The sequence below is a fragment of the Lutra lutra genome, chromosome 6, assembly GCF_902655055.1.
Source record: "Lutra lutra chromosome 6, mLutLut1.2, whole genome shotgun sequence".
Taxonomy (NCBI): Eukaryota; Metazoa; Chordata; class Mammalia; order Carnivora; family Mustelidae; genus Lutra; species Lutra lutra.
In genome coordinates this window covers 143,774,842-143,800,447 of record NC_062283.1, presented here as the reverse complement: position 1 = coordinate 143,800,447, position 25,606 = coordinate 143,774,842, and the positions used below count along the sequence as shown (strand labels likewise).

General features: G+C 42.5%; 1 protein-coding gene across 9 annotated transcripts in view; it reads right to left on the bottom strand.

Moving 5' to 3' along the window:
* Positions 1–25,606, bottom strand: part of ARID1B (AT-rich interaction domain 1B) — a 441,388-nt gene that overhangs the window by 122,194 nt on the left and 293,588 nt on the right. For all 9 annotated transcript variants that reach the window (XM_047732510.1, XM_047732515.1, XM_047732511.1 and 6 more), the window contains one exon: positions 4,066–4,309. In XM_047732510.1, coding sequence (XP_047588466.1) covers positions 4,066–4,309 — 244 coding nt within the window. The remainder of the gene's footprint in view (positions 1–4,065; positions 4,310–25,606) is intronic.

The following is a 25,606-nucleotide window of genomic DNA, read 5'->3' as shown; positions in this document are numbered from 1 at the left end:
CCAGAAAGACAATGATTGAAAGAGTCAATCTGTGACACACGGAGAGGCAGGAGCAAACTAGAGCGGGAGGTAATGGGAGAGAAGTGAGGTCAGAAGAAACAAGTTAGTGCTGGGAACAAGAGGAAGGAAAGGGGAGAAAAGAAAGCACAAGATTACAGACAGAAAAAGAGGGGGATGGAAATTCCAAACAGACGTTCCTAAAGCAGCAGTTGGAGTCTCCTTCCCTGGCAGGACATCAGGCGATCGCCACCTGATACCCGTACTTCACCAGGACAGACTGAGAAGCAAATACCGTACATCAGATCTAATGTGTGGATTCACAAAACTCCAAGATGAGGACCAGGGATGAGAAAAGGAAAAGAAGAGACTACTTAATGGGCCTAATTATTCTCTAAGGGAAGGTGACTTTGCATTTGGTTAAATAAGAAAAGAACCATGAACTTCATGACCATCTCTAAAACATGGTTTTATTACCTATGCCCAAGTTCACAAAAATACATTAAAAAAACAAAACAAAACAAGGGTACTATAGGCTACGTGGAGGGAAAGAGAAGACCAAAATTTTTTTCAACAAAAACCTGAACGATTTTTAACAAATCCCCTTCAGATATAACATATAAGTCTTATGATGAGCATCTATCCAAAACCGATGTTTGAACATCCCTGGGCTCAGCTTTAGGGACAGAGGAGGAGAAACAGGTAGCATCTGGATGTAAGCCATGGAGGATGACCACCAAGAGGTCCAGGGCAAGCATGCAGGTAGAGGTGTGGCTCCTCTGTATGAATTAAAAAAGGGCACCTCTTCCTACAGGAGAGTAGCCTGAATTTCACCCTCATTTACCTTACCCCTCTGGGCCATGTCGTTGTTCCGTGAGCAACCTGTTCGACTGTGCCTGGCCACTAATAAGATGGTACTGATCAATTAGTTGATGCTGTCTTCATACATGCAAAAGTGTGAGAAATAAGCCTGGATTTTAAATTATCTCTATCGTTAAATTATGTATCAGACTGCCCATCACATCACACAACCATCAATTTGCCTATGATCTAAATGAAGAAAGGGTATAGATTCTTGTTTTCCCTTTGTGTTCTGGTCTCCCCTGGGCCTTCTCATACCCAATCCCCAAGAAGATCAATCACTAACCTACATCTTTTTTTTTTTTTTTCTTTTTTAAGTTAGGAGAAACATGGATTCAACTTTGTTTGTGAAACCACATATTGTGCGTTCATGGATAGCTCGAAGGCAGTCCTACTGAGTGACTTCAGTAAACACAGCAAGTCATCACCGGAAACTTTACATGCGTGTCTTCTGCACTGTACTAGACCACCACTGGATTAAGAATCCGAAGACTCGCTGCCCAAACCAACTGTGCTGCTCTGGGAAGTCATCACGGGGACAAGCCTCGATCTAGGTCCCAGGCAGTAGTAACCGTAACCACAAGAGCTAACACGCGCTGAGTGCTCACCCTGCGCCCGCTTTAGGTGCATTAGTACACTCAAACTTTACAGGAACCCTAAGACAGATGGTTATTACCTTTACAAATGCAGAAACTGAGGCATGGAGAGGATTAGAGGCTTGTCCAAGGTTACACAGCGAGGAAGCGAGCACCAGTAAGAGGTGGTGCGAGCAGAGGATTATAAAAGTCCATCCTGCTGAAATAGTATCGTGATTCCACCCAGGAGAAAAGACAGCAGGTGCCGAAACCGCTGACCACATTTCTCAGGTCACTCCTCTCACAACAAGAACACGAAAGAAACGTTCCATTTGCCGTGCTCTCCTCCACGGCGCTCAGCAAACACGGTTGCGGATCTACTTGAGGCGCGTTCCTCCCCGCAGATGGACCCCGCACCGGGTCTGTCACCCCTTCTCCGGACCAGGCAGACGGGAGAGGGGCCGCCTGGCGTGGAGGGAGAAGTAAAAATGGCGGCCCTGGGCAGTTCGCATTTCTGATCCGAGTTTAAAAACAAACTTGATGCTTTAAACAACATTTCCAAGGAAACTGAGAACTTTCTACTAAAAACTTCTTTTCCCAGGAAGCGGGCAGAGAATCCTATTCCGTCCCCCACCTGCACGGACCTTAAGGATCAGGCCTCCATGGCGTCTTCCCGGAGCAACCACGGCCTGCGCATGCGCACGACGGAACACAGCCACGTACCCGGAAGCCAGTGCCCGGAGCCGCCTTCTCCAGGGGCTGCGCCCTCCTGAGTCCCAAGAGGGATCTTTTCTTGCAGGGTGTGTTCTATCCACATCAAAACCCAAAGGGTGAAACGGACGCTTCAAGATCCCCCGCGGAATGATAAACGTATATGCGCAATTCATCAGACTGTGAATTACCCATGTCAGGAATTTTAAAAGAAAAACTACAGTATCTTTACACCTCAGAGAAGTTTTCATTGAAGTTATTGAGAAAAGCGCTTTCGACAATATTTAGAAAGCAGTGCTTTCTTGCTCGACAAATACGGTAGCTTACATATGACTTTCCTATGTTTAGGTAGGCGATACTTCAAAAACCATCTCATAACCAAACACTGCCTCAGGAATTCTGAAATATAGAGTATTCATAGCTTAAAAAATGTTAAAAGCAGATAAATCCAGGTTTTACTACAATCTCTGTAAGCACAAACATTATTGAAAGAAAGGTTAACATCGTAACGTGCTAAATTATGGCTGTTATCTAAAATATGTATGAATCTTAGAAACAGAATATTTAGTTAAAAAAGTAAATTTTAGGAGACCATTTACAGTACGAAGGGGGTAACCGCATTTCCTGTTGTGCCAAGAACCTTCCTAGTTTATGCCTGTTGTCCCATGATTATTAACAGCAACCCTTTCCCTGCTCCAAGACTGTCTCAGCTCCGTTGAAAAATGATACAGTCATTCTAAGCATGTTTCTATAAATCCGCTTCTCTAAATCTCAAAACTAAATAAAACTAATGATACATACGTTATGAATTTTTATACTAAATTCTTGAAAAAAAAAAAAACCCCAAAAAGAACTAATAAAAATATTCAGAGAGTATTTGAGGCAGGGGAGAGGAAGAAGCCTAAAGGTAAGGGAGGAACACATAGGTAGACACAGTAACACCAGTGATACTTCAATTCTTAAACTGGACAGGGCGGCGGGGGGGCTTATGAGTATTCTTTGAAAGTTATGTCTCATGGTTAGCATGTTCTATATGTTTATATACATATATTTATATATAAAACATCCCATCATAAGCATTTTTTAAATATGAAAGAAATAAAATGGTAAGAAGGGATAAAACTACCATGTATGCTTTCAAGAGAACAGAGTAAACTATCGACAAATTTATCAGCAATTTAATATTAGTTCTAATGGGTTAGTAAGAGGCATTTTCTGGCAGGCACTTAGATCATGTTAGCAAAAGTTAGAAGGGAAAAAAATTACATTCAGTTTGCTAATACAAGAAATGGGTGATGTTGACCTAAGAAAGCTGGACGCGACAGACAGACAAGCCTATGTACACGATAAAGGAAACAGAAGATACAGAAGCAGTAAGACCACTGGAATACGAATGCCAAGAGTTAACTGGAACGTGAACTCCTATCAAAATCAGAAGGTCCGTTTCTATCAGTAACAAGGACTCGAATGTGTGCAGGCCAAGTAAAACACAGGTGAGTATCAGCACGAAACACAGGCTACCAACGATCTGCCATGGCATAAATTGAACAGAACTGTACAAACTGGGGCCAATCCTTGCGCACAGTCTCACCTCGGTGGCACTTACCAACAGAGCATCTTTGTGAACAGAATCATTACAAAACATGTTGAGAATAAATAATTTTCTAGCGTGGGGTCAATGTCCAAACCAAAAATATCAAAGTAACTGGTGATTTTACTGGGTGTTTATATTCATTAGCTGAGTATCTTTAGGAACTGGAACTCTCAAATGCTTTGGTGACAATTCAGTTATGCTTCTAATCCACGGTCCCATCACCAGGTTTTTCAACAGTAAGAAAGCAGTGGCATGCGTGTCGCTCTTGACGAACACCAGGTCTGTTTCTACCACACAGTAAAATAGTAATTACTGAGCAATGAATACCTGGAATACTAGCAGGAGAAATCGGGCCAGATCGGGACTGGTTGCTGCCCACGGGAGAGCCGACGGGAGAAGGCGATGGGCCCCCAGGGATGCTGGAGAGATGGGGGGATGCGTGTGGAGAGAAAGGTGACTGAGCCGGGTTGCTCTGATCCCCTTGGCTGCTCGTGGATCCAGACGCACTGACTGCTGAGCTCAGAGTTGCCTCCGTTCCTGTGGGGAGGTCATCGATGGAGCCAGACAGGTCCTGAGAAAGACAGAAATACCGTATATTTATGGAGTAACACACTCAGACGCGTACCTGACCAAAAACCTACTTAAAAGTCATAACAGCGCCCCTTTCAGAGACAGTTTTTCTAGATAAAGCCCAAAATTCAGAGCATGGCCACTTGTTATTAGAAGACTTTCAGGGGATCTCTTGTGAGTTGAACCCTAAAATCCGTTCTGGCCCCCAAAAGTAAAGTTGTACCTCTCTTTCATAAAGCCATCCGACAGCTTTCCTTTAAGCTGCCAGCACCTAGTCCAACACACCTGTTCAAAGAGTCATAGGAAACAGCACTTGAGGGGGTGACTTACCATCTGAATGGAATGGTGGCTTCAACACACTGAAAACCACTGTTCTGGATCCTTCTATTTAGAGTCAACATTGAAGGACTGTTTGAATTTCAAGCTATAATATTCTAATGGAACAGCATTTACTTATTTATTTATTTGAGAGAGTGCGTGTAAGTGAGCAGGGGGAGGGGCAGGGGGAGAGGAAGAGAGAGGGAATCTTCAGCAGACTCTGCGCTGAGCATGGAGCCCAACCTGGGGCCTGATCTCACGACGCTGAGACAAAATCAGGAGTCGGACGCTCCACCGACTGAGCCACCCAAGCGCGCCCCCAGAGCAGCAAAATTTTAACCAGACCTTGTGAGGAGAAATTCTTGCCTTCTAAGTAACTGTAAGTGCCATTATAATAAAACAGTGATATGTATATTTTTATATGATATTGTGAAAATAAATCCCTTTGAGGTTAGGTTGGCAGAAATGAATCCTTATGTCATATCTTACTTCTTTATAACAATTTTAAGCAAAACAAACAATTTTTAGTGCCAACTAATTTATCCTTAATACCCTGTAAGGCAGTTATTAAAATCACCCTTTGACAGATACAGAAACTGCAACTCAGCTAGTCAGTTACTTTTGAAGCTTACCCCACTGAGGACAGAACCATCTGCTAAAGGGGACGAAGGGAGGCTGAGGGAGAAGAAAGGAGAAAATAGTCTTCTGCACCTTCGTCAGAATGAAAGGAGAGACTTTAGCTTGGCCTTCCTCACTACTGTGGCACCAGGGCCCAGAATAGGTCCCTGCCAGCGGGCCCTCGGTCAGCCAGGTCACTAAGAGCCCGCAGATCCAGGCAGGGCCCGGAGCTAGTGCTGGCTGGGCTCAAAAGGCTGAGTTGCGGTATAAAATTATTTGTCTTGATGATCTAGGACTAAATGCTGCAGAATGGGATCAGAAATGCTGGGTGATATTACTGTCTACCAAGCATATTCAGTTCTAATTTATACCCTCGACTCATTCAACTTTATTAATGTTTAATTTTACCTCACTGCTTACTACTGGGACTTCTAAAAACTAGGGCTTGGAAAACCGGTGGAGGTAGATGCTTAGGATCTAAAGAACGAATCTAGACCAGCAAATACAAAAGGGAGCAGGTATAGCACAGCTGGTTATAGCTCTTCAGGGCCCCCCCAAATGTCACAAAGCAAACTCAGGATGAGGATCCCAGTCTCCTGGAAAGTATATCTGTTAACCATCTGCTATATCATATAATTAACTTTTTTTTACAGCAAAATTGCCAGTGATTAAAAAAATACATTCTAAATAGCTATGTAAACCTCACAAAAATGAATGCCACAGAAAAACAAAAATTTCTTATGCTAAGAAGAGTGACATCTAAGTAGAGAGTACTCTTAAATGTCATATAACTGTCCTTATGAATAACGAACATAAGAGTAACAGCGTAGACTGAACCCATCACCACTAGAGAAAGTATCATTAGATTTCCAAAATGAAATATGGGCAAACGAATCCTATTTTCATAATTCAGAGAAAAAATATATATAGACATTTCTACACAGGGCACACAAGTTGCGTGATTTTGCACATATTCCGCTGGTAAAACACTGTATTTGATTTGATTACTGGGTTCAACCATAGTTCGATTCAGACTTGGAACCGGACACAGCTTTTGCGAAGGAGGGTCAGAAACAGAGGGAGGTTATTAAGCAAGTGACATGCTATGTACAGCGTAGAAAATACTCACACTTCAGAAGTCAAGGCAATTATCTGAGTTTCTAGAAACAACACTGAAGCTAGCAGAGTGTACACGTGCACACACACTGACTTGCTGAAAGAGAAACAGGGCAAGTTCCAGCGGTTCCGCCCTCCCTCCCCAGGCAGACGGCGGACTGCTTGCGTGCAAGGCCTCAGGGCCAGGATGGGTGCAGGGGTGTGGAAGAGTGGCTGGGGTCCTGTGTAATTCTTTAAGCCCCTGCTCCCGAGGCATTCCTTTCCTAACCTGATGTAACCAATTCACAGAAGTGCGGAGGGGCCTCTGGCCGGGGGCTCAAACCGGACCCGGCCCGTTTTTGCTCTGCCCGCCAGCAGAAGAACGACGGAAGAAAATGACCAAAGAAAAAAGTCAAGGGTAATTTAAGTGTCTGTAACATTTTACTGGAGCACTGTCCCCGCCATTCCTTTAATGTATGGCCCATGGCTGTTTGGGGGGTACACCAGAGACTCTGACAGAGATCCGGGGCCCACAAAGCTTAATATTTGGGGCCCTTTCGGAAAAAGTGTGCCAACCCGATTCAGGGAGCTGCAGTATTTGTGGGATGGCCTCTCCTGCCATTTTGCCTGTTCCTTGGGGTGAAGAAGAGAGACAGGCCTCCGTTGAACTGTGTGGTGACACGGTGCCTAGAAGGAACTGCAGAAGCTTCCCCAAGAACAGGGACTGACCGCATGTCCGCATCCACCGGGAAAACAGTGAGCGGGAGCCAGAGAGAACTACGCTCTCTTTGAAGACCCCTGAATAACCCAGAGAGCCCCCAGCGAGGCTGGCTGGTGGGCCCCGATGTGTAGGCGCACTCTCTTAATACTTAACGGATGTGCATCACTAATAAACAAAAGGTCAATCAGACAAGAATCAGTCGGGAGGGGGGATAGGATTTGATGCTTCTTTAGAGAAAAAGAAATTGGTAGATAACTAGATATAAAACATAACATTATCTTTTATTATACTACATATGGGATTAAGCAGAAAAGACATAGATTCGATTTTTTAACACATCATTATTTGAAGTTAAATAATCTTATGCAAATCTTTCTTCATTAAAAAAAAAATTACTCAGAAATTTGTAAAATTCTCCGTACGACCTATAAATTCCTTCCCTGTCCTCCCTTAAAATTCCAAGTTATGGCTGAACAAGTGACACGCATGGGTGTTAAGAAGCCTTCATTCAAGCTGCAAAAGCATGAAAAACATTTCTGTTATTCAACAAGCTGATTGAGGAAGTACCAAGAGAAAAATATAAAAACGGTGGCTTTCTTAGTGTTCACATGTCATCAGAATTTCAGCGCTGACTAGACCTCAGTGTAACAGAAGAGTAATAAAAAGATATAATTTCTATATTACTATTACACATACACGTAACTTTTATATGTAAATTATAGAGAAATATTCCCGCCCTGCAGACACTCGGGGTATCCATATGTACAGCTATCTTAAAACATGTTAATAAAAGAAGTTCAACAGTGGTTTAAACATTCAGCCTAGTTAACAAAGAAGCTCTGTAACTAATACTCCTCTAGAGGACAATTTAGTCAGCAGGGCACCAACTCTATTCTTCTTTTATAAGTACTATCAGATCTATGATGCCTGGAAAGAACAGAGAGACCTTACTGCATCTCATTCTAACCAAGGCACCTTCAAGCTACAGTGCTTCCATTTATCTTGCTGGAAAGCTGGCAGGTAAGGTAATTGCAGGGAGGACTCTTTTAAGGGGCTGGAGTCCCCCTGCCCCACAGCATTCCTGGCATCTTTCCTTTGTGTTGATGGAGTGACTGGTGAGGCAATGACTTCACAGGCTCATACACAGTAAATTCAGAATTTTGCCAGGACAGTCCAAGTTGGTAAAATCTTGCTCTTAGGTTGGGCTTTTGGTATCTGATAGCACTCGGGATATTTAATATTTTCTAGCACACCAAAAATAATATAACTTCTACTGTCGATGGTTAATTTATTTTTGGAAAAATCAATGCCTTACAAAAGAAAAGCTTGTTTTCCTTGAAAATTTGATTTAAATGAAAGTTCCCTGCCAAGACCTTCCCTCCATAAACCATCCTCTCTCCCCCCTCGGCCCGTGTAAAATTTTCATTCTAATCCAAGTGACAAGTACAAGAGATTTCACTGCACTTGGAATGAAATGCCACCGGGGAGCAATAACAATCCTATCAAGACTCTGACAAGAGAAACACTTATGAATTAACATACACCACAAATACGTTCCTGATTCAATACAGTGGGACAGGGAGGGGAAGGGCAGGGACAGAGGGAAGGATATGGGAACATGCTGGGAAGGAGGAGCCCAGGAAGAATTTTTAGAGACCTACCTATATGCAGAACAGACATACGACATTATAAATATTCTCTCTCATGTCTACATATTATCCATGATCCTCTCTAGAAATACCGTTGGCATGTTCTGACGTACTACATCGAGAGGCGTCTTTGGTTTGGGTGGAATTCAGTTTATCTAGGAAGTTAGCTTCCTCAAGGATAAATTCCATCCATCCTGGTGATGCCTTACTGTCAAAGACCTGGGAATAAGTCAGAAAATCTTACTCCCTTGTTTAATTAAACAAGTGGGTTTTTACAAAAGCAAATCAACTCCGAAATACTCTAAGCTGTGGTCCTTAGTACAATTAGCAGGTGGCACCAGCTCCATCTCTGACGGAGCACGGCAGAGCGGCACACACATTCGGGCATCTCCCGCTCAGAAGTGCCCCAGGAGAGCCAAGAGGATAAACACTGAATTAGAAACAGAAGATATTTCAATCAATGAGACCAGTTCAGGTCTCTTGTTTAAGGATTTTAATAGGATACAGTTAATGATTTCTCAGTGTGACTTCCCATGGGTTTGACGCACAGGTTCAAATGCCAGTTCAATGGTCTTTTAAAAAAAGTCTCTCAGGCATCTTCAAAAGCAGGAATCGTGTCTCTTCTCCTTTTTAGAATATTGAGCATAAAATTCAGAAAGGCATTTTTTCTTCTTCTCTCTCCAGCTAGACCCTAACTTTCTTAGGGGCTGTGTGATTCCTTGTGCCAGGTGTGGTGCTAGAGAGAGGATGGCTTTCACGGGTCGCTGGTGAACACCACTGAATGGACGGGCTCCATGGCACCACACCAAGTAAGCCAGCGTGTGCAAGTCTTTCTAAATATTCACCATAGATGCTCTAGTGAAAACTACTGACTTCACTATTAAAATTTAGCAATGAGTTCTCAGCTCTCTCTCTCTCCAGTTGGCGTCCCTGAGCTAACCACCCCCGGCCTCATTAGATGCTTAGTTCTTTAGAAAACTGATACTTCACACACGGTGAAATCACTTCATACCTTCCAACCCTATTTCAGAACTATCATTTTGGACATGTGGTACAAATACACCTTGAAACAGATACTAGAATTGAGTCAGTAATTGGACCGACATAGACACAAAAGGAAAAAACCTCACAGTGACTCTGTTCACTCTCTATGATGTGAGCGGGTTTCTTTTCCGCAAAAGCCCGTGTGCAGCCCACCAAAGTCCCTGCTGCTTTCATTTGTCTAGACAGCAAATGAGTTAAAAGCTTAGGCTTCCTGTCTCAACGAATAAAAAAATGCAAAGGCACAGAAAAACAGAATCCATGAAAAAAAAAAATCCCTCAAAGCAGTAATTTTTAGGCTCTAAAAGCATCTTCTTTCCAAGTTATATATATATCACTTTCTATTTAAACATGTCCAAATAACAAATACTTATCTCTTCATTGTATGTGACAATATATACAACACATAGCCTTAAGATGTACGAGGCCAACTGGGAAAAAAAAAGTGTTTGATGTTAATTTAAACATAGTCACAAGCTCCACAAATGACAAACCTCTAGCCAAAGCCAAGGATAAATGCAAAGAAAATTCATGAGTCAAAATTCATTGTAATGATATAGCCAAGAACCGCTTTCCTTTCCTCAAGCCAAGATTCCATTATGGGTAACTCTCATTTTAATGGGACATTTATAGGGTAATCAACTACACTGATACTTCACAAAAGCAGGATTCAGTGTTAAGCGTGGTATCATAAGCAAAAATAGTTAAAATGGTCATATTTCCTTTGATTTTTAAAAATCAGCACCTAAAATAGAAGCTAGCCCCAGAGGTCCTTGGGTTAGAACTCCTGATATGAAATGTGCTGCCGTTCTAAATTTAGACGTGGTAAACAATTTAAGTATGAAATATGCATCATGTAAGGGAATTTTTTTTTCCACTGCAGAAGCCCCAAGGGGATCCTAAATTATTCTCCGTTTTTGAACTCTGCCCAGGGAGATTCTCTGTTCTCCCACTATTAACAACAGTCTCAAGATGTTATGTAGGCCAGGAAGAACAAAACAGACCCTCAACGCAGTATGGGCAGTCTTGAACTTAAAAATTATTTGGTAAGAAAATGTATTTATAGTCTTCTTTTCCCTGTATGGAATTTGGGATTCACTTTCATCTGGAAATAACAGCATCCTGCTTGGTTCCACTCCCAGGATTGTGCTCACAAATGGTAATGATAATGAACATAATCATCATGAGTTTTTAGCAACAACTGTGACTACCACTGACTTCGCATCTTCTAAGTACCAGCGATATTATGTATATTTTCTTATCTGATGAAACTACAGCGTCTTATTAGCTCCCAATCTCTTGTTCCTACCAAAATGTTTTTTAACTGATTTCATTGTCCAGCATAGCCAAGAGCCTCCAGACCCTTCCTAACCTCAAGCCAAAGCCCAACTTAGTGCTGAAAACATTCAACAAGCTCATGTGTGAGTAAAGGCCGCCCCTTCATTATTCCGAGAGCAATGGCATCTTAAAGACAACATTTATTAATACAAATGACAGACTACCGGTGCAATTAAAACTACATAATAAAGAGAGGATAATGAATAATTTGGGGAGAGATTTTTGTACTGCGCCTACCCTATCTAAGGTCTGCAGATGGAGCTGGGGGGTGGGTGGGTGGGTGCGAGGAGATGGGAAAAAAAGGTAGAAGGCAGTTTTTACACATGAATGACATTTGCTATTTAAACGCTGGCCTATACTGGGATCCGTAGACTTCAATGTCCCCTTCTCATGGAGTCTCAAGGAAAAGAGACAGCAGAAGGGATGAATTTTCAAGGAAGGAAGGAATTTTGTGATGGAGAGGTGCATCGGTATGAGAGTGGACCACAGGACTCGGGGTCCTCAGCTGGCGCACGGTGGCCCAGGGGCTGCTGTCTGAGGTGGGTCCAGATCAGGAGTGACCCTGCGCCCTTTGGGCGAGGTGTGGGCAGGAGACTGGAGGCAGAGAGAACACTGTGGAAAGGCAAGAGCTCTGGGAGGGACGCCCCTGCAGGACCAGAGAGGAGAGTACACCGGGAGGCTAGGGAAATAATGGCCGAGGGAAGGAGGATGAGGACAGCTGTGAACCACCTCTGTCTGCCAACGCCAAGCAACTTGGGCTTGCATTTTTTGGAGCCAGGGAGCCAACGGAGTTCTAACAGGTGACTTCTCATATTGCCAGAGAAGGAAAAGGAATGGAAAGAAATGTTAAAACATTTTGAAGAAAAAAAAAATCATGGTTTCAAGTGTTTATGAACAAAGAAGGCTTTCACAACATGATTAAAATTACAGGTACCACTAGGAAGGAACTTGTAAAAAAAGTTTTTCAAGATCTATGTATCTTAGCATTATATAAAATTTAACAAATAAAGGGACAACAGCAATGGCAGCAACTGCCTGCACGACTAGAGTCCAGGTTAGTGAGGGGCAAGTCTTCTAGACTACGGGAATCCTGGGGGTCTCCACACCCCCTCATTTCAGTTCCGTGTAACAACCAATGGAGAAATGAGGGGAAATATTTACACCTGACCCTTTGAAGAGCACAGCCGTGTCTAAAAACTAATTATGAGTAACATTTGGCTTTAACAGATTTCTATTTGTTACATATCCTACTCCAAAACCGTTGGTGACAAGTCCTGATACACACAGTTATTGCGGGGGGGGGGGGGGGGGGGGGGGGGGGGGGGGGGGGGCGCGGATTCAGCTAGTTATACGCAGGAGGAGGGCCATGGGTTTATGGGTTTGTGCTTTACAAATACCAATGTCAGGTATGAGACTGTGAGGTATGAGTGACCCATGTGCTTTGAAAGCAAACTGACAAACTAACAAGATCTATAAATATGTAAGATTTAGAGTTTGTCTGATACCAGTTTTTATTGCTGAAAGCATATCATAAATCTTAGTAACAGAAAAGCAATCAACACCACCTTTTGCGTCTCTCATGGTAAAAAAAAACTACTGTTTATCTTAGAAGTACAATGCTTAGCACGTCGAAATTCTGAAAATAAAACTTAAAAACAAAAAGGCATGAACCCTCAGGAGACATTTATTTCTTCAGTACATAGCAAGGAAATACTTTAAAATGGCAAGACCTATAGGAACTGCAAATAAATTAGCAACTTGGAAAAAACAAAACAGAAAAACACCCAACTCACAAATTGTACTCAGTCTACACGGAACAAAGAAAGTTTTACTTACACTATACTAAAATTTCGTTATTCTGACATTTTCCCTTCCCATGAACATATGAACACCCATGCTTGCTCTAATCCCTCCCTGGATTTTCAAAGACTTTTTATTCTGAAGTGACTTGAGACTTATATGAAAGTGGCGAAGTGCGGAGCGTTCTTCTGAGCCCTGCTCCCAGGCTCCCCCATACAGTTAACACTGTATGTAACCAAGGCACATTTATCCTTCAATTTTTGTGTGTTTGGTGTTTTCTCATGACGAGGCCGACATTATAGATCCTGGGGAAGAATATCACAGACGTGAAGTGCCTTTTACGAGGCATCCTATCAGAGGGTGACAGAAACGTGACTTCTGAGAATGATGTCACCTCTGATCCCGTGGTTAAGGTGTCGTCTGCCCAATTTCTCCATAGCCACATTACTCTTCCCCTTTCTACACCCTATTCACAAGAAGCGAGTCACTAAGTCCAGCCCATGCCTAAAGGAGGGGAATTAAGCTCTACTTCCTAGATGCGTGTCATAGAATTTGGGGGTACATGTCAAAACTGCACAGAATAAGTAAATGTGTGGGTGGATGCAGCTGAAGCAATAAAAATACCCTATTTCTCCTTCAAGTTCTGCCCACTATTTTAGCATTTATCAGTGGCCCTTGTGTGCAGCAAGGTGCTCTAATGTTGATTTTCTCTTTCCTTCGTTCCTTCTACATTTACTATTTGGAATTCTTCTGTAAGGAAGGACAGTCCTTTCTCCATTAGTTTCTGCATGGCCAAGGCAGTTACTTCTCTTATATACGCCTTTTGGTGTAACCGAACTTCCTCTATACTCTTAACAACAATAAATGAAAAAAAAACCCAATAAGTGAAATAATACTTCCAACTGCGGTTTCCTAATTAAAAAACATCGGGGAGAGAAAAACATGCACTTTGTGCTTTTCCAGACACAGCTTGCGGGAGTGCAAGTTAGTGTAAGCACTCCGGACGATGTGTAAGCACACCGTGAAGCGGAAGGCGCACCTGTCTAACGGCCCGGAAGTCCCCGAGTCAGTGCGTCCTCTGGCCCATGTACACAAGGAGATGTACACGCGCAGAGAAACAGAGTTTCAGCTGTAACAACAGAAACTGGAGACAAACTAATTCCGGCGATAGGAATTAGAGACGTATTCGGAAAATGGGGTGCTACATAGCAGTGAGACTGAATGAGCTAGAGTTAAAAATATTTATATGAGGCTCACAAGTAATGTCAATGGAAAGCAAACCAAAAACCCCAGTGCAGTAACAGGTAATCAGTGGAGGAGAACAGAGACGGCAAGGCAACAGAGTAGGGAACCATCCACAGGGCAGCGGAAAGGCAGACAGTCGTTGCAGCAGCGGTATGCAGAGCCGGGAAGAGCCCTTGGGGGGGAGGGCAGCACTGCTGGGTCAGAGGGGACATGGAAAGAGAAGAGAGAAGGTAGAATACTGTCTCAGTCCTCCCTCCCTCCCTTCACGATAGCCGCCATGCTACCAGGGATGGCCTCTAAAGCCCGAGCAACCTGGCCTAACCAGAAATGAGCCTTTGTACTCTTTGCTTGGGGAAGCCCAACTGCCCTCCAAGAGCCATCCCTTCCCACATCGGTGAGGCCGCTCTGCCATGGCTACCAGACCGGGCTGCACGGCGGCTTCCCTGGGGGTGGCGAGCCGCACTTACCTACTGCAGAACTTCCGAGGGTGGGTTTCGATGAACGGACAGCGTGTGCCACGTGGGGACTCTGGCGTAAGAGGGCTTAACTGCAAACCCCAGCTTTGCCACTTATTAAGTGACCGGGTGACCTACTTAACCTTTTTGTGCTTTGCACATCTATAAACTGGGGGAAATCCTAGTAGTACCTGCCTAAGAGAGCTTTGAGAATTAAAGCAGAATTTTTCAAAAAGATTTTATTTATTTTACAGAGAGAGAGAGAGAGAGAGAGAGAGAGAATGCACAAGCAGGCAGAGGGAGAGGGAGAGGCAGGCTTCCCACTGAGCAGGGAGCCCAATGCAGGGCTGGATCCCTGGGACCATGACCAGAGCCGAGGGCAGATGCTTAACCAACTAGGCCACCCAGGCGCCCCTTAAAGGACAAACCGTAGGTAAAAGGATGGGTGTAGTAGGATCCCAGGGAGCGTGAGCTATCGTGACTGTGAGCCACAGGGAGAGGCATGAGATAGCCTGAACGGTGCTCATCGGGGGTCCAGGGAGCAGTGAGGTCCCGGGGATGGCTGGAATAGTGAAGGAGAAGAGGGAAGGGACTCCTCCCCCATTTTCCTCATCCTAGTGGGTAATGACAAGGGCTCTGCAGACCTAAAACCAAATCCAGTAAGAGGCAGGAACTTTTTTTTTTTTTTTTAAAGATTTTATTTATTTGACAGACAGAGATCACAAGTAGACAGAGAGGCAGGCAGAGAGAGAGAGGGAAGCAGACTCCCTGCTGAGCAGAGAGCCCGATGTGGGACTCGATCCCAGGACCCTGAGATCATGACCTGAGCTGAAGGCAGCAGCTTAACCCACTGAACCACCCAGGCGCCCAGGAACTGGGTTTTAAAATGAAAACCCCCAAAGTAGTAACCAAAAGAGAAGGGAAATTCTGTATGGAAGAAGCAGTTCTTTTCATTTCTCAGGAGCCCTGGCTGGATCAGTCATTCACGAGCTCTCTAAGGAGTGAGACAAGGACTGCCTGCACTTGGTTCATGAACATAGACTTCCTATGATATTTCTATCAATGAGGTTCTAACAAATATTTTACTATCAGAAAGTGACTCACAAGAGAATGAAAAAAAAAACCATAGTGACTCACCATTTAAGAATTACCAATAACACAGTGCTAGCACAGAGAGATGACCCTGCTTCAGGAGAAAGGGCTGGACGTGAAGGGGTCTGAAGCTAGGGGCCATCCGTGATCAGCTGTGGGCAAGACAACTTAATCTTTTATTCAGTCACCAAGTGGGGATTATCATGTTTATTTTGTCAGTGAGTCAATATAATGAATAAAGCGAATGGTAAGGAAACTGTGAAGGACATCACCTTTAAAACAGAAGATGATTTCCTGGTGCTAAGTTATATATTACACACAGGATTCAAATTACTCCTGCTTAAAGAATAAGTTAAAAATAGAATTAGCGAGGCCACATCAGCTCAAATTCCAATTTCCTTCTTTGAATGATTATCTCCTCCTCAAACAATTATGCCAAAATATCTATAAACGAGTTATTTCTTCAGTATTTACAGATACATTAAAATTATCTCATTAAAAATAGAAAGAACTAGTCGAGCAGCTTCAATAGAAAAGAAAGCTGGAATTTTTGTATTTTCACAGAAATTATTTTTAAGACTTCTGAGTTAATTTAGGAAAAGAGTAGAGAATCCAGAATTTGTTTTTTTGTTTTTTGTTTTTTTTAAACAAGATGAGCTGGACTACATTATAGATGGAAATGTTTTGTGAAGGTTATTTTTATATTTTAAAATGAAATACAACATATTCACTACGTCCCTCAAAAGCCAAACTTAAAACATGAATTTTTCCTGTTTCAGTTACGATTCACAGACTCACTTAGATAAGAGGTTTCCGAAATGAGTCCTTTTCCCTCCAGGTGCGGGGGCAGCTGGTCACTTACCACCTCCAGTGGCGGCACTCAAGTGCAATTTTACATGATAATTTTTCCTGAGAGCATAGAACCATCTTATAACCTATTACTTCAAAAACTGCTTCTCAAAAGGAGGTGGTCATCAACCTGTTCAGGGTTTCATAGAGAAACCTGCAAATGCCAATAATGCTGGGGGCGAGACCACTGCCTCGACTGCCTGTCTCATGGAGGGTAGGGGCCTGCGGTCGGTCTGGACGGCCAGCCTGTGCAGCCTCAAACACGTGGCCTCTCCGCAGAGCCATGAAGGTGCCCTCGTGCACTGGGGTTACTGAGCCTCGCGTCACTTGAAACACGTGCCAGGGCCTGCAAGGAGAAGGAGCAGTTTTCTCTGATGGGCCCTGTGGCCCACTGCTAGCCCCCCAAAGCCAGTGTAAACAGATTAAGACACAGGATTCTGAACAGCGGAAGAGCAAAACTCACATTGCCTTCGCTTTCTAAAACCTCCAAGCAGGGAAGGGGTTTCAGTAACCTGACGTGCAGGCCCATCACATTGCCTAATTCCTCTTTTATCCCAGTAAATCGTAAGTTTTGAAATAAAACTGGACTTTAACTCTAGTCATCAATCTGTAGATCCCTGGAAAGTGCTGTAAAGTCTTCCAAATCGCTACATCATATTTGCCTCCTCTAATGAAACTTGCTTTTTAAGGCATTCAATTGATGTTAGTTGGTTGGGGACATTTTTTTGTTCTTGACCTTCATATTGTATCAGACAGTGATGTTTGTGGATGCAGTTCATGGCAGTTACAAAGAATCTGGGCTCTGGGACCACGCAGCCCTGCTTGACCCCGCCCCTCTTTTGTAAATTCCACCGACTCTGGCCCATAACTGAGCCCCCCAAGCTCCCACCGCTCATCCGTAGGTCGTGCGTGCAGGGATGATAAAGGGAACTGGCTCAGGGTGTTGATGGGTGAGTCAAAGGAGTTGCCACACATAGAGCACCAAGCATGCTGCCCACCCCCCAGGTAATGCTTGCTAAGTACCCGCCGGAAGGTGGGCTTACAGTCATAAAGGGGCCGTCAAAGTCATGAGCTCTGGAGCAAGAGCAGTGTGAAATCCAGTCCTAGGCACATCACTTCCTGCATCCAATCTTGGGCAAGATATTTAACCTCATTGAGCCTCCCATCCACCATCCCCCCAAATAGGGAAAAGAATCCCTTACGCTGTAGCGCCTCAATAACCAGTTGCTGTCTATATGAGGCCAACGTACACATAGAAACATGCACACGTTTCGGACACATGGCTTGCTTTTTAACACTCTTTGTAATCGAAATCCCATTTTGAGACCAGGATAAAGAATTTGCAAATGACTTCTAGAAAATCATCTCACTGAAGAAACAGGATGAGTAAATAGTGGCATGAATGCATCCTTCCATTCTTTGTAACAAATATTTACCAGATAATTACGTGCCAGGCAAACAGTTATGTTGACAATCAATATTAGATTAAGTAAATAGCCTTTGGCACTTTAGAATGTAGCATTACAGATGATAAACATGCACGCGGACAAGGGATTGGAAAAGGTCATCAGGCCAAGCTGTGAAGCGGTCGTTCAGTGCTTTGCTCCGTTACTTCCTAGTGGTGTAGACCAGGCAAGTGGATTAACATCCTCAAGCCTCAGTTTCACCACCTATAAAATGGATCTCTGTCTCAAAGATGTGGAGAGAACTGAGCTTAACAAAGAATCTATTTAATAAATATTAGCCATCATAGTCTTTATTATATCACATAGTATGGGGATAAATTTTAAAAAAAAAACTAGAAAACTAGATGTTAAGATGGCAAAAAATGTTAGAAGTCACCTAATTGTCAACTTAGTAGTGGGTTATTGAAAATGTATAACAATTATTAAAAATATATATTAAAAGTATAATTTTTATAGAAGAGACTATTGAGTAAAATCAATATGCGGGGCTCGATCCCAGGACTCTGAGATCATGACCTGAGCCGAAGGCAGAGGTCTTAACCCACTGAGCCACCCAGGCGCCCCAGCTTCACCACTTTTTAAAGTGATATCTGCTTAAGTATAAAGAAGAAAGAAAAAATTCTCCCATATTTGATCACCTAAAATAACCACTGCTAAAAGTTTGTTGAGCATCAGGGTGCCTGAGTGGCCTGTCAGTTAAGCATCTGCCTTCAGCCCAGGTTGTGATCCCAGGGTTCTGGGATCCAGCCCCACCTTGGGCTTCCTGTTCAGTGGGGACCTGCTTCTCCCATTTCCCACTCCCCCTGCTTATGTTCCTCTCTAGCTGTCTCTCTCTCTCTGTCAAATAAATAAATAAAATTTAAGAAAAATTGTATTGAGCATTAGCTGATACTTCTTAGTCATTAAAAAGGGTACACAGGCATATTTTATATATACACATAAATGTGTATGTATTCATATAATATTTTATATATTTTACATCAAGTAGATCATGTCTTTTACTGTCAAATAAATAAATAAAATCTTAAAAAAAAAAAAGGTGAAGCTTTTTTTTTGCAAAAGAAAGAAAAAAAAAAGGGGACCCTAGAGATTTGAACAGTCTTTCACACAGAGCCACAACAATAATTAACAGAGTATTAATTTATGCCCACTCTAAGGCAAATGACACATGAACTTTAGAAAGGTCCATTCAAAAAATGGGTAACAGCTGAATAGTAGTAGCATGAAATCATACCAGTATTTTCAGAATAGATGTGAAAACAATGCAAATATATATGGTAAGGAGATGAAAAACCAAGTTGGACGAATAAATTATGTTCCTATGCATAGTTTCCACATTTTTTAGGATCAGATTTTTTTTTTAAGATTTTATTTATTTATTTGACAGACAGAGATCACAAGTAGGCAGAGAGGCAGGCAGAGAGTGGAGGAGGAAGCAGGCTCCCTGCTGAGCAGAGAGCCCGATGCGGGGCTCGATTCCAGGACCCCGGGATCATGACCTGAGCCGAAGGCAGAGGTCTTAACCCACTGAGCCACCCAGGCGCCCCTGGGGATCAGATTTTTTAAAAAGATTTTATTTATTTATTTGAGAGAGAGTGAGTGCACACACATGGGTGTGAGCGGGGAAGGAGCAGAGAGGAACAAGCCGACTCTGTGCTGAAGGTGGAGCCCAATGTGGGGCTCGATCCCACAATCCTGAGATCATCACCTGAGCTGAAATCAAAGCCGAATGCTCAACTGACTGGGCCTGTAATCAGGCTAAGATTTTTAACAGAATTTTCCTCATGGTCTCCATTAGCAAGTCTGTACATAGTTGAGCAAGATGGCTGAAGAAAATGTTGAAAATCAGATAACAGGTTAAGTAAAAAAAGCAATAATATAAAGATCGATTTTAATAGTGTAGCCTTTTGATACAGCAGGCCCCAGCCTAACAACACAACCCTCTCAGCAAATACAGACCTAGGCGCTTCTAGGTAACTGGGTCCTACAGAACTTATTCCCCTGCAAGACGGCCATCTTGAACCTGGAGATTCTGGGAAGAAATAGAAGTCACATGTCTCTTGATACTTAAAATGGAATATAAATAGCTACTTTGTCATTGCTGGCAACACTGAAGAAACAGGACCAATTACCGAAATACTGAATATGCTTCGGACTTCTGAATCTCTCACGCTCTGCATAACTCCATACAGCAAACTCCTGTCAAGGGTCTCGTTTTAAGAGTTACATGTTCTACGTTACTGATCTTCTTTTACTTCTAAAGAAAATTATAATTTTTAACACAGTTCTCTCTGTGAATAGATGCTTTTAAATTTCCTACTCATTGGGAAATTGTGGAAGAGAGCAAACAAGGTAGAATAAACAGGTTCTTAAAGTATTCAAAGGCAGCTGAAATAATAATAGCCAGAGTATTATAAAATTCTAACCTGGTGGTAAATTTGTTCTACGGAGCCCACTTTAACTCTCAGAATGAGGACCCACATGAGAGCTTCCAGGGGCGCCATACTGGTCTGTCCCTCAGTTTGTAGAACGTGATAGGACTTCCCGTGACTTGTCCTTGTACAGAACAGACCTCTCTCTCCTTGCCTTCCAGGAGCCTGTCCTCCTCTGAATTTTCCTCAGCGCTCAAGGAGGTACAACATTGTATTAAGGGGGAAAAAATGGATTTTGGCTCTGAGAATACAAGCAATATATATATATTTAAAACCATGTATATAAAAATTGGTGAAAACTACTTATGAATTAAATAAAAGAGGAGTGAAGGAAAATGTAAAACTGCAACGAGCCTCGCAATCTGTTAGGAGCTGAATGAGTGCCAGTTTGTGGGCCTCGGGGCTCAGTAGGGTTTCTCTGTACAGTGCCAAACTCCAACAATATTGTTATGGTTAGAAAGGAATTTCTCACAAGAGCTAACAAAGGCAGAAGGTCATAAATAAACCCAGCAGGATTGCCTTGTCAGTTCTCATTATTAGCGCTGCAGGCACTGGCTTTTCTATGGGCTTCTTACAGGTTCATTTAAGTGTAAGAGTTCCTCCTTGAAAATTCACAAACTCATAAATAAAATGGTTCTTAATCCAGCAAACAAAAATCCTTGAAAAGTAAGTAAGAAAATAAGGAAGCGAGTAAATAAATAAAGGACAGAACCACGGCCAAGGGCCGAGCTGGGCCTCGCATGTCCGAGAGCTGAAAGACCGTAACTCCTGGCCTTCGCACCCCACCAGTGACCAACAGGACGCTCTGCTTTCTCGCCACGAAAACAGTCTGCAGAAGGCTCTCCGGGCAGGAAATGAGGCCGAGCTCCCAAACTGATGCTGACATGTGTTATAAACTGAGGGGAGCACAGCTGTGTGATCATTACTGCAATTACGAAGTGACATTTAGTGTGAACTTTATTTTGCTGAAGTTTTTACCTAGTAACCGAAAAAAGGGGGTACAAGTCTATTAACGATAGGGAGGGATGCTGATTTTCAGCCATTAAAAAACAGGAACGTATTAGTGGGTCTTTAAAGATGGACACTGCCTGTTACCTAAGCCGGATCTACAACATTTTGGAGCTCTTATCAGTGCCTCTGAATAGAAGATTTAGTTCTGAAATATTTAAAAACTGAGATGCAAATCTCAATTCTTTCTCAATTTTATATTCCTCTAGACCAAGAAGAACCGAGAACAAGCTTCCGGATTATCCCAATACAGATACTAATTCGAAGGAGAAATGATCTGATAAACTTGATTCCATTTATTAGTAACTTGAAACAAGAATACACTTTCCTTCAACAACAAAAATATATTTTATAGTGTCATCTTTTTTCTTTAAAAAGAAAGAAACAAAAGTGGTATTTTAAAGTAATATAGCTCATTATTCCTAAAAACAGACAAGAAACAGTTCAGAAAACACAACAGAAAGTAAAAATCCTCAGTAGTGCCACAACGCAGAGCTAGCCCAATTCTAACATTCTTGCCGTACTTCCTTCTAGTCCTTTATTTTATTTTATTTATTTGACAGAGATCACAAGTAGGCAGAGAGGCAGTCAGAGAGAGAGAGGGGAAAGCAGGATCCCCGCTGAGCAGAGAGCCCGATGTGGGGCTCGATCCCAGGACCCTGGGATCATGACCTGAGCCAAAGGCAGAGGCTTTAACCTACTGAGCCACCCAGGTGCCCCTGGTCCTTTTTTTTTTTTTTACATAGAGCACAATAGCTGATCTTTAAGCTTGATATGTATGCAAAAGCAAGTTAGGTACCAAGTGACCTACTTGCCACCTTCTATCAAGAAAGTGAACCTTTTGTTTCCCAAATGATTTTCAGGTTTATAATTTCTGTCTTTTTAATATAACTGTAAATTTAAAAAATTACAATTAGTGCTCCACATCCTCCCCCTTCAGCGACCGATTAAGGGTTACAGAAGAACAATGTGGTTCTCATAGGCGGGGATGCTGGGATGTGGTTTTGGGTAGTTGCTCAGTCAGTCGAAGAAGCTGGGCGAGGAGTACGCACTTCCTTTGTAGCCAAAGGAAGGTATGCTTGCGGAATTATCACTGCCTTGTAGCCTCTCATTACCTACCACTCGTGATTATTAGTGTCAAGCTGATATTGAATTCTTCCCAGAGAAAGTCTCCACGTTTGCTTTAGATTCTGGCAATTGGTCTATATTCTCAGCATTCAAATGGGAATCCACCGTTACTGTTACAAGAGACATGAGCAAATGCTGTAAAGAGGGGGTCTAAGTGTCCAAGAATGGTAAGAGGCTTGGACAGGGTTTACTTTACATTGGCAGGGAAAACTATGTTTTTCTAGAGAACATTATCTGAGATGCTAAGTAGCTACAGTAAGGGCAGCCTGGTCAAGAAGCCCGGGCTGTTACATCTCTGGCAGTAGCAACCATCACAGCACAGCTTTCGGGGAGCCGCTCTTTATCGCAGGTAGCCCATGGTTGACAATGGTAGGCCACAAAGACACTCAGGAACTTACGAATGAATATTCTGCCAACAGAAGGACATAATAAACACAAGGTCCCCAAATCTGACCCAGGCAGAAGATGAGAATCGTGTAATAAAACAATAAAAGTTTTAGACTATTTTTAAGACTTCAATAGCTAATCCATGCTAGTATTAACCAAACCACACTTCATCAATCCTTAGAACTGTGTAGCAGATGTTAATGGGGCTCACGTAAAATATTTCAGGTAGAAACATGCTAGAAGCATTACAACATGAGGAGAGCAATAAAATACGTCACTGAGATATAATACTCGACACGGTGACTGTGCCATACACTAAGGTTAACGTGCGGTCTCCTTCAACGTTGCCAAGCGAGTAAATCTTAGAGCTTTCAGCAAAAGAAAAATAATTGTGTAATGAATGTATAGTGATAGATATCAGGTATTAGACTTTTGTGATCATTTCTATATATACATATATATAAATGTTGAATTAGTATGTTGCACACCTTAAACTAATATAGGTCACTTACATCTAAATATACATAATATATGTATTTTCTATATATAGTATATATAGAAAATATATACACATATTATATATAAAATATATACGTAATCTATATGTATATACACGTACACATATATATATGAAATATATAATATATATGTATACACACACACACACACACACACACACACATATATATATAAAACAAACAACAGGGGGAGAGCAAAGTTTGACTCCTTTGGAAGAGAAACACTTATGAGGAACTGTTTAGAACAGTATAGAGTTTTCAGAACTAAAACAAAAGCCACAGTAAACACTTAAACTCCAGTCTTTTGTTTTTAGAATGTGAAACTGAGGACTCAAGAGACTAAATTATTTACATCAAAGCTGTGCCTGGGTTCTACAGACACAGACTACATTAGAACACAGCTTTCGAGGTATGTTTATTAACAAAATGTTATTTTTGATATTGATATTGCTGATATTGAGAGCCTCATCCCAGAACTGAAAGGATAAGGTGGTGGTAAGGGGGGAGGAGAGAGGGAAAGAGAGGGAGAGGGAGAACAGAAAGAAGAGAGAGAGGAAGAAGGGAGGAAGGGGGAGAGGGACAGCGGGAGACAAGAGGCGCTCGCATGTGCACTGGTCACAAGAGGACCCCAAAACCTACTGAAGTGAATTTTCTAATAGTTGTTATTTTATACTGTGTATCTAGGTACGTGACTCTATCTCAAAATCCCATTTCGTTTAGTAAATAAGGACATGACTCTGTAAGTGATAAAAGGAAGAACAACATGCAAACCCATGTAGTATCTCCAAATTGGAGATGTCCCAATTTGTGTAATAGCAGGATACAGTTTAACAGATCCTTTGGTGATTTAAAACAGACCTTTTGTTTTCTCATTTCTAGCCTTTGGTGGGTCTCACATAATGTTTTCTCTAGTTCTCCGATTTCTCGAACTTACAAACGCGTTCACTCCATCTCCTTGCGGGTGAGTCACAATAGCTGTCACACGCAGGCCCATAAACAAGGGACATCAAGTGGCACAGCAGAGGACGGCCAACTCCCACAGCCACAGGCCGAATCCACACACCCGCTTACCTTGTGACCTGATCTGGGCAGGACGCCCGCCTCCAACACAGCAAAGGAATTCATGATTAAATTCAGAGGGAATCCAAACAGCAATAAGGTAAATGTATTTTTTCACTTAAACTGATAAAGCATCTGATTTTTTCATTCTGTCTGATGACTACCCACAGGATTCACAAGAGGGAAATAGAAGAGGAGCAAATTGTGAAGACAGACTGTTTTGTGAAATCATAATCCATGAAATATACCATCTGTGATCTAGCACAGTTCTCAACCTACAATGGATCCCTAGTGCAATCTGATATGATAAATAGTTTATTTTATAGAGCTCTGAGTTCTGAAGGATCTGTAATTGTTTTAGGTCTTAAACATATGGGATACAGTGCAAACTGAATTTAAATCCCCGAGAACAGAGGAATGAACTGCACCTATGGAAAAGCTGGTCATGTGTAATGCACAATGACATATCGTAGGACATAAAGGCAGGAAGAAGAAGAGGAATAAGGAGGGACAAAGAAGACAGGAGAAAGGAAGAGCAGACAGAGAATCTGAGAACGACAAAAGATGCGTGACAAGTGTCAGAAGAGTTTCTGATGAATGAATGGATCAATGACTACATGTGGGAAATAAAGCCAGACAAGGAGACAAACCTTTTGGCAGACGTGACAAATAATAATATTAAAGATTTTGACCTATCACTCCTGAGCTAAATAGTGTGGAAAATTCTACACATGCATTTAGGCCAGGGATCACCTTTGTGAGAAGCAGGACAAAGTGGCATTGCGGGCGGACGCAGCCCCACGGAAGCACGGTTCCTCTCTGCAGAAGAACACCCCTTTCTCTGAGCACCAGCCCCATCTGTCACTGCCGGCAGTGAGTCCTAGCTGCATGGGCATCGTGACCCTCCAGGTGCCACAGACGCCAACCACTTACCTAGTGAAGGAGGAGCAGTGACAGCTGGGATTAGACGCTAGGATTAGAAGCGTGGTTTTTGTGGTCTGAACTTAGCTCACTTCTTTCTTCTGCTAATTACTAGCCACTCAGCTTTATATGCATTACCTGACTCTCAGAGGCCTGAA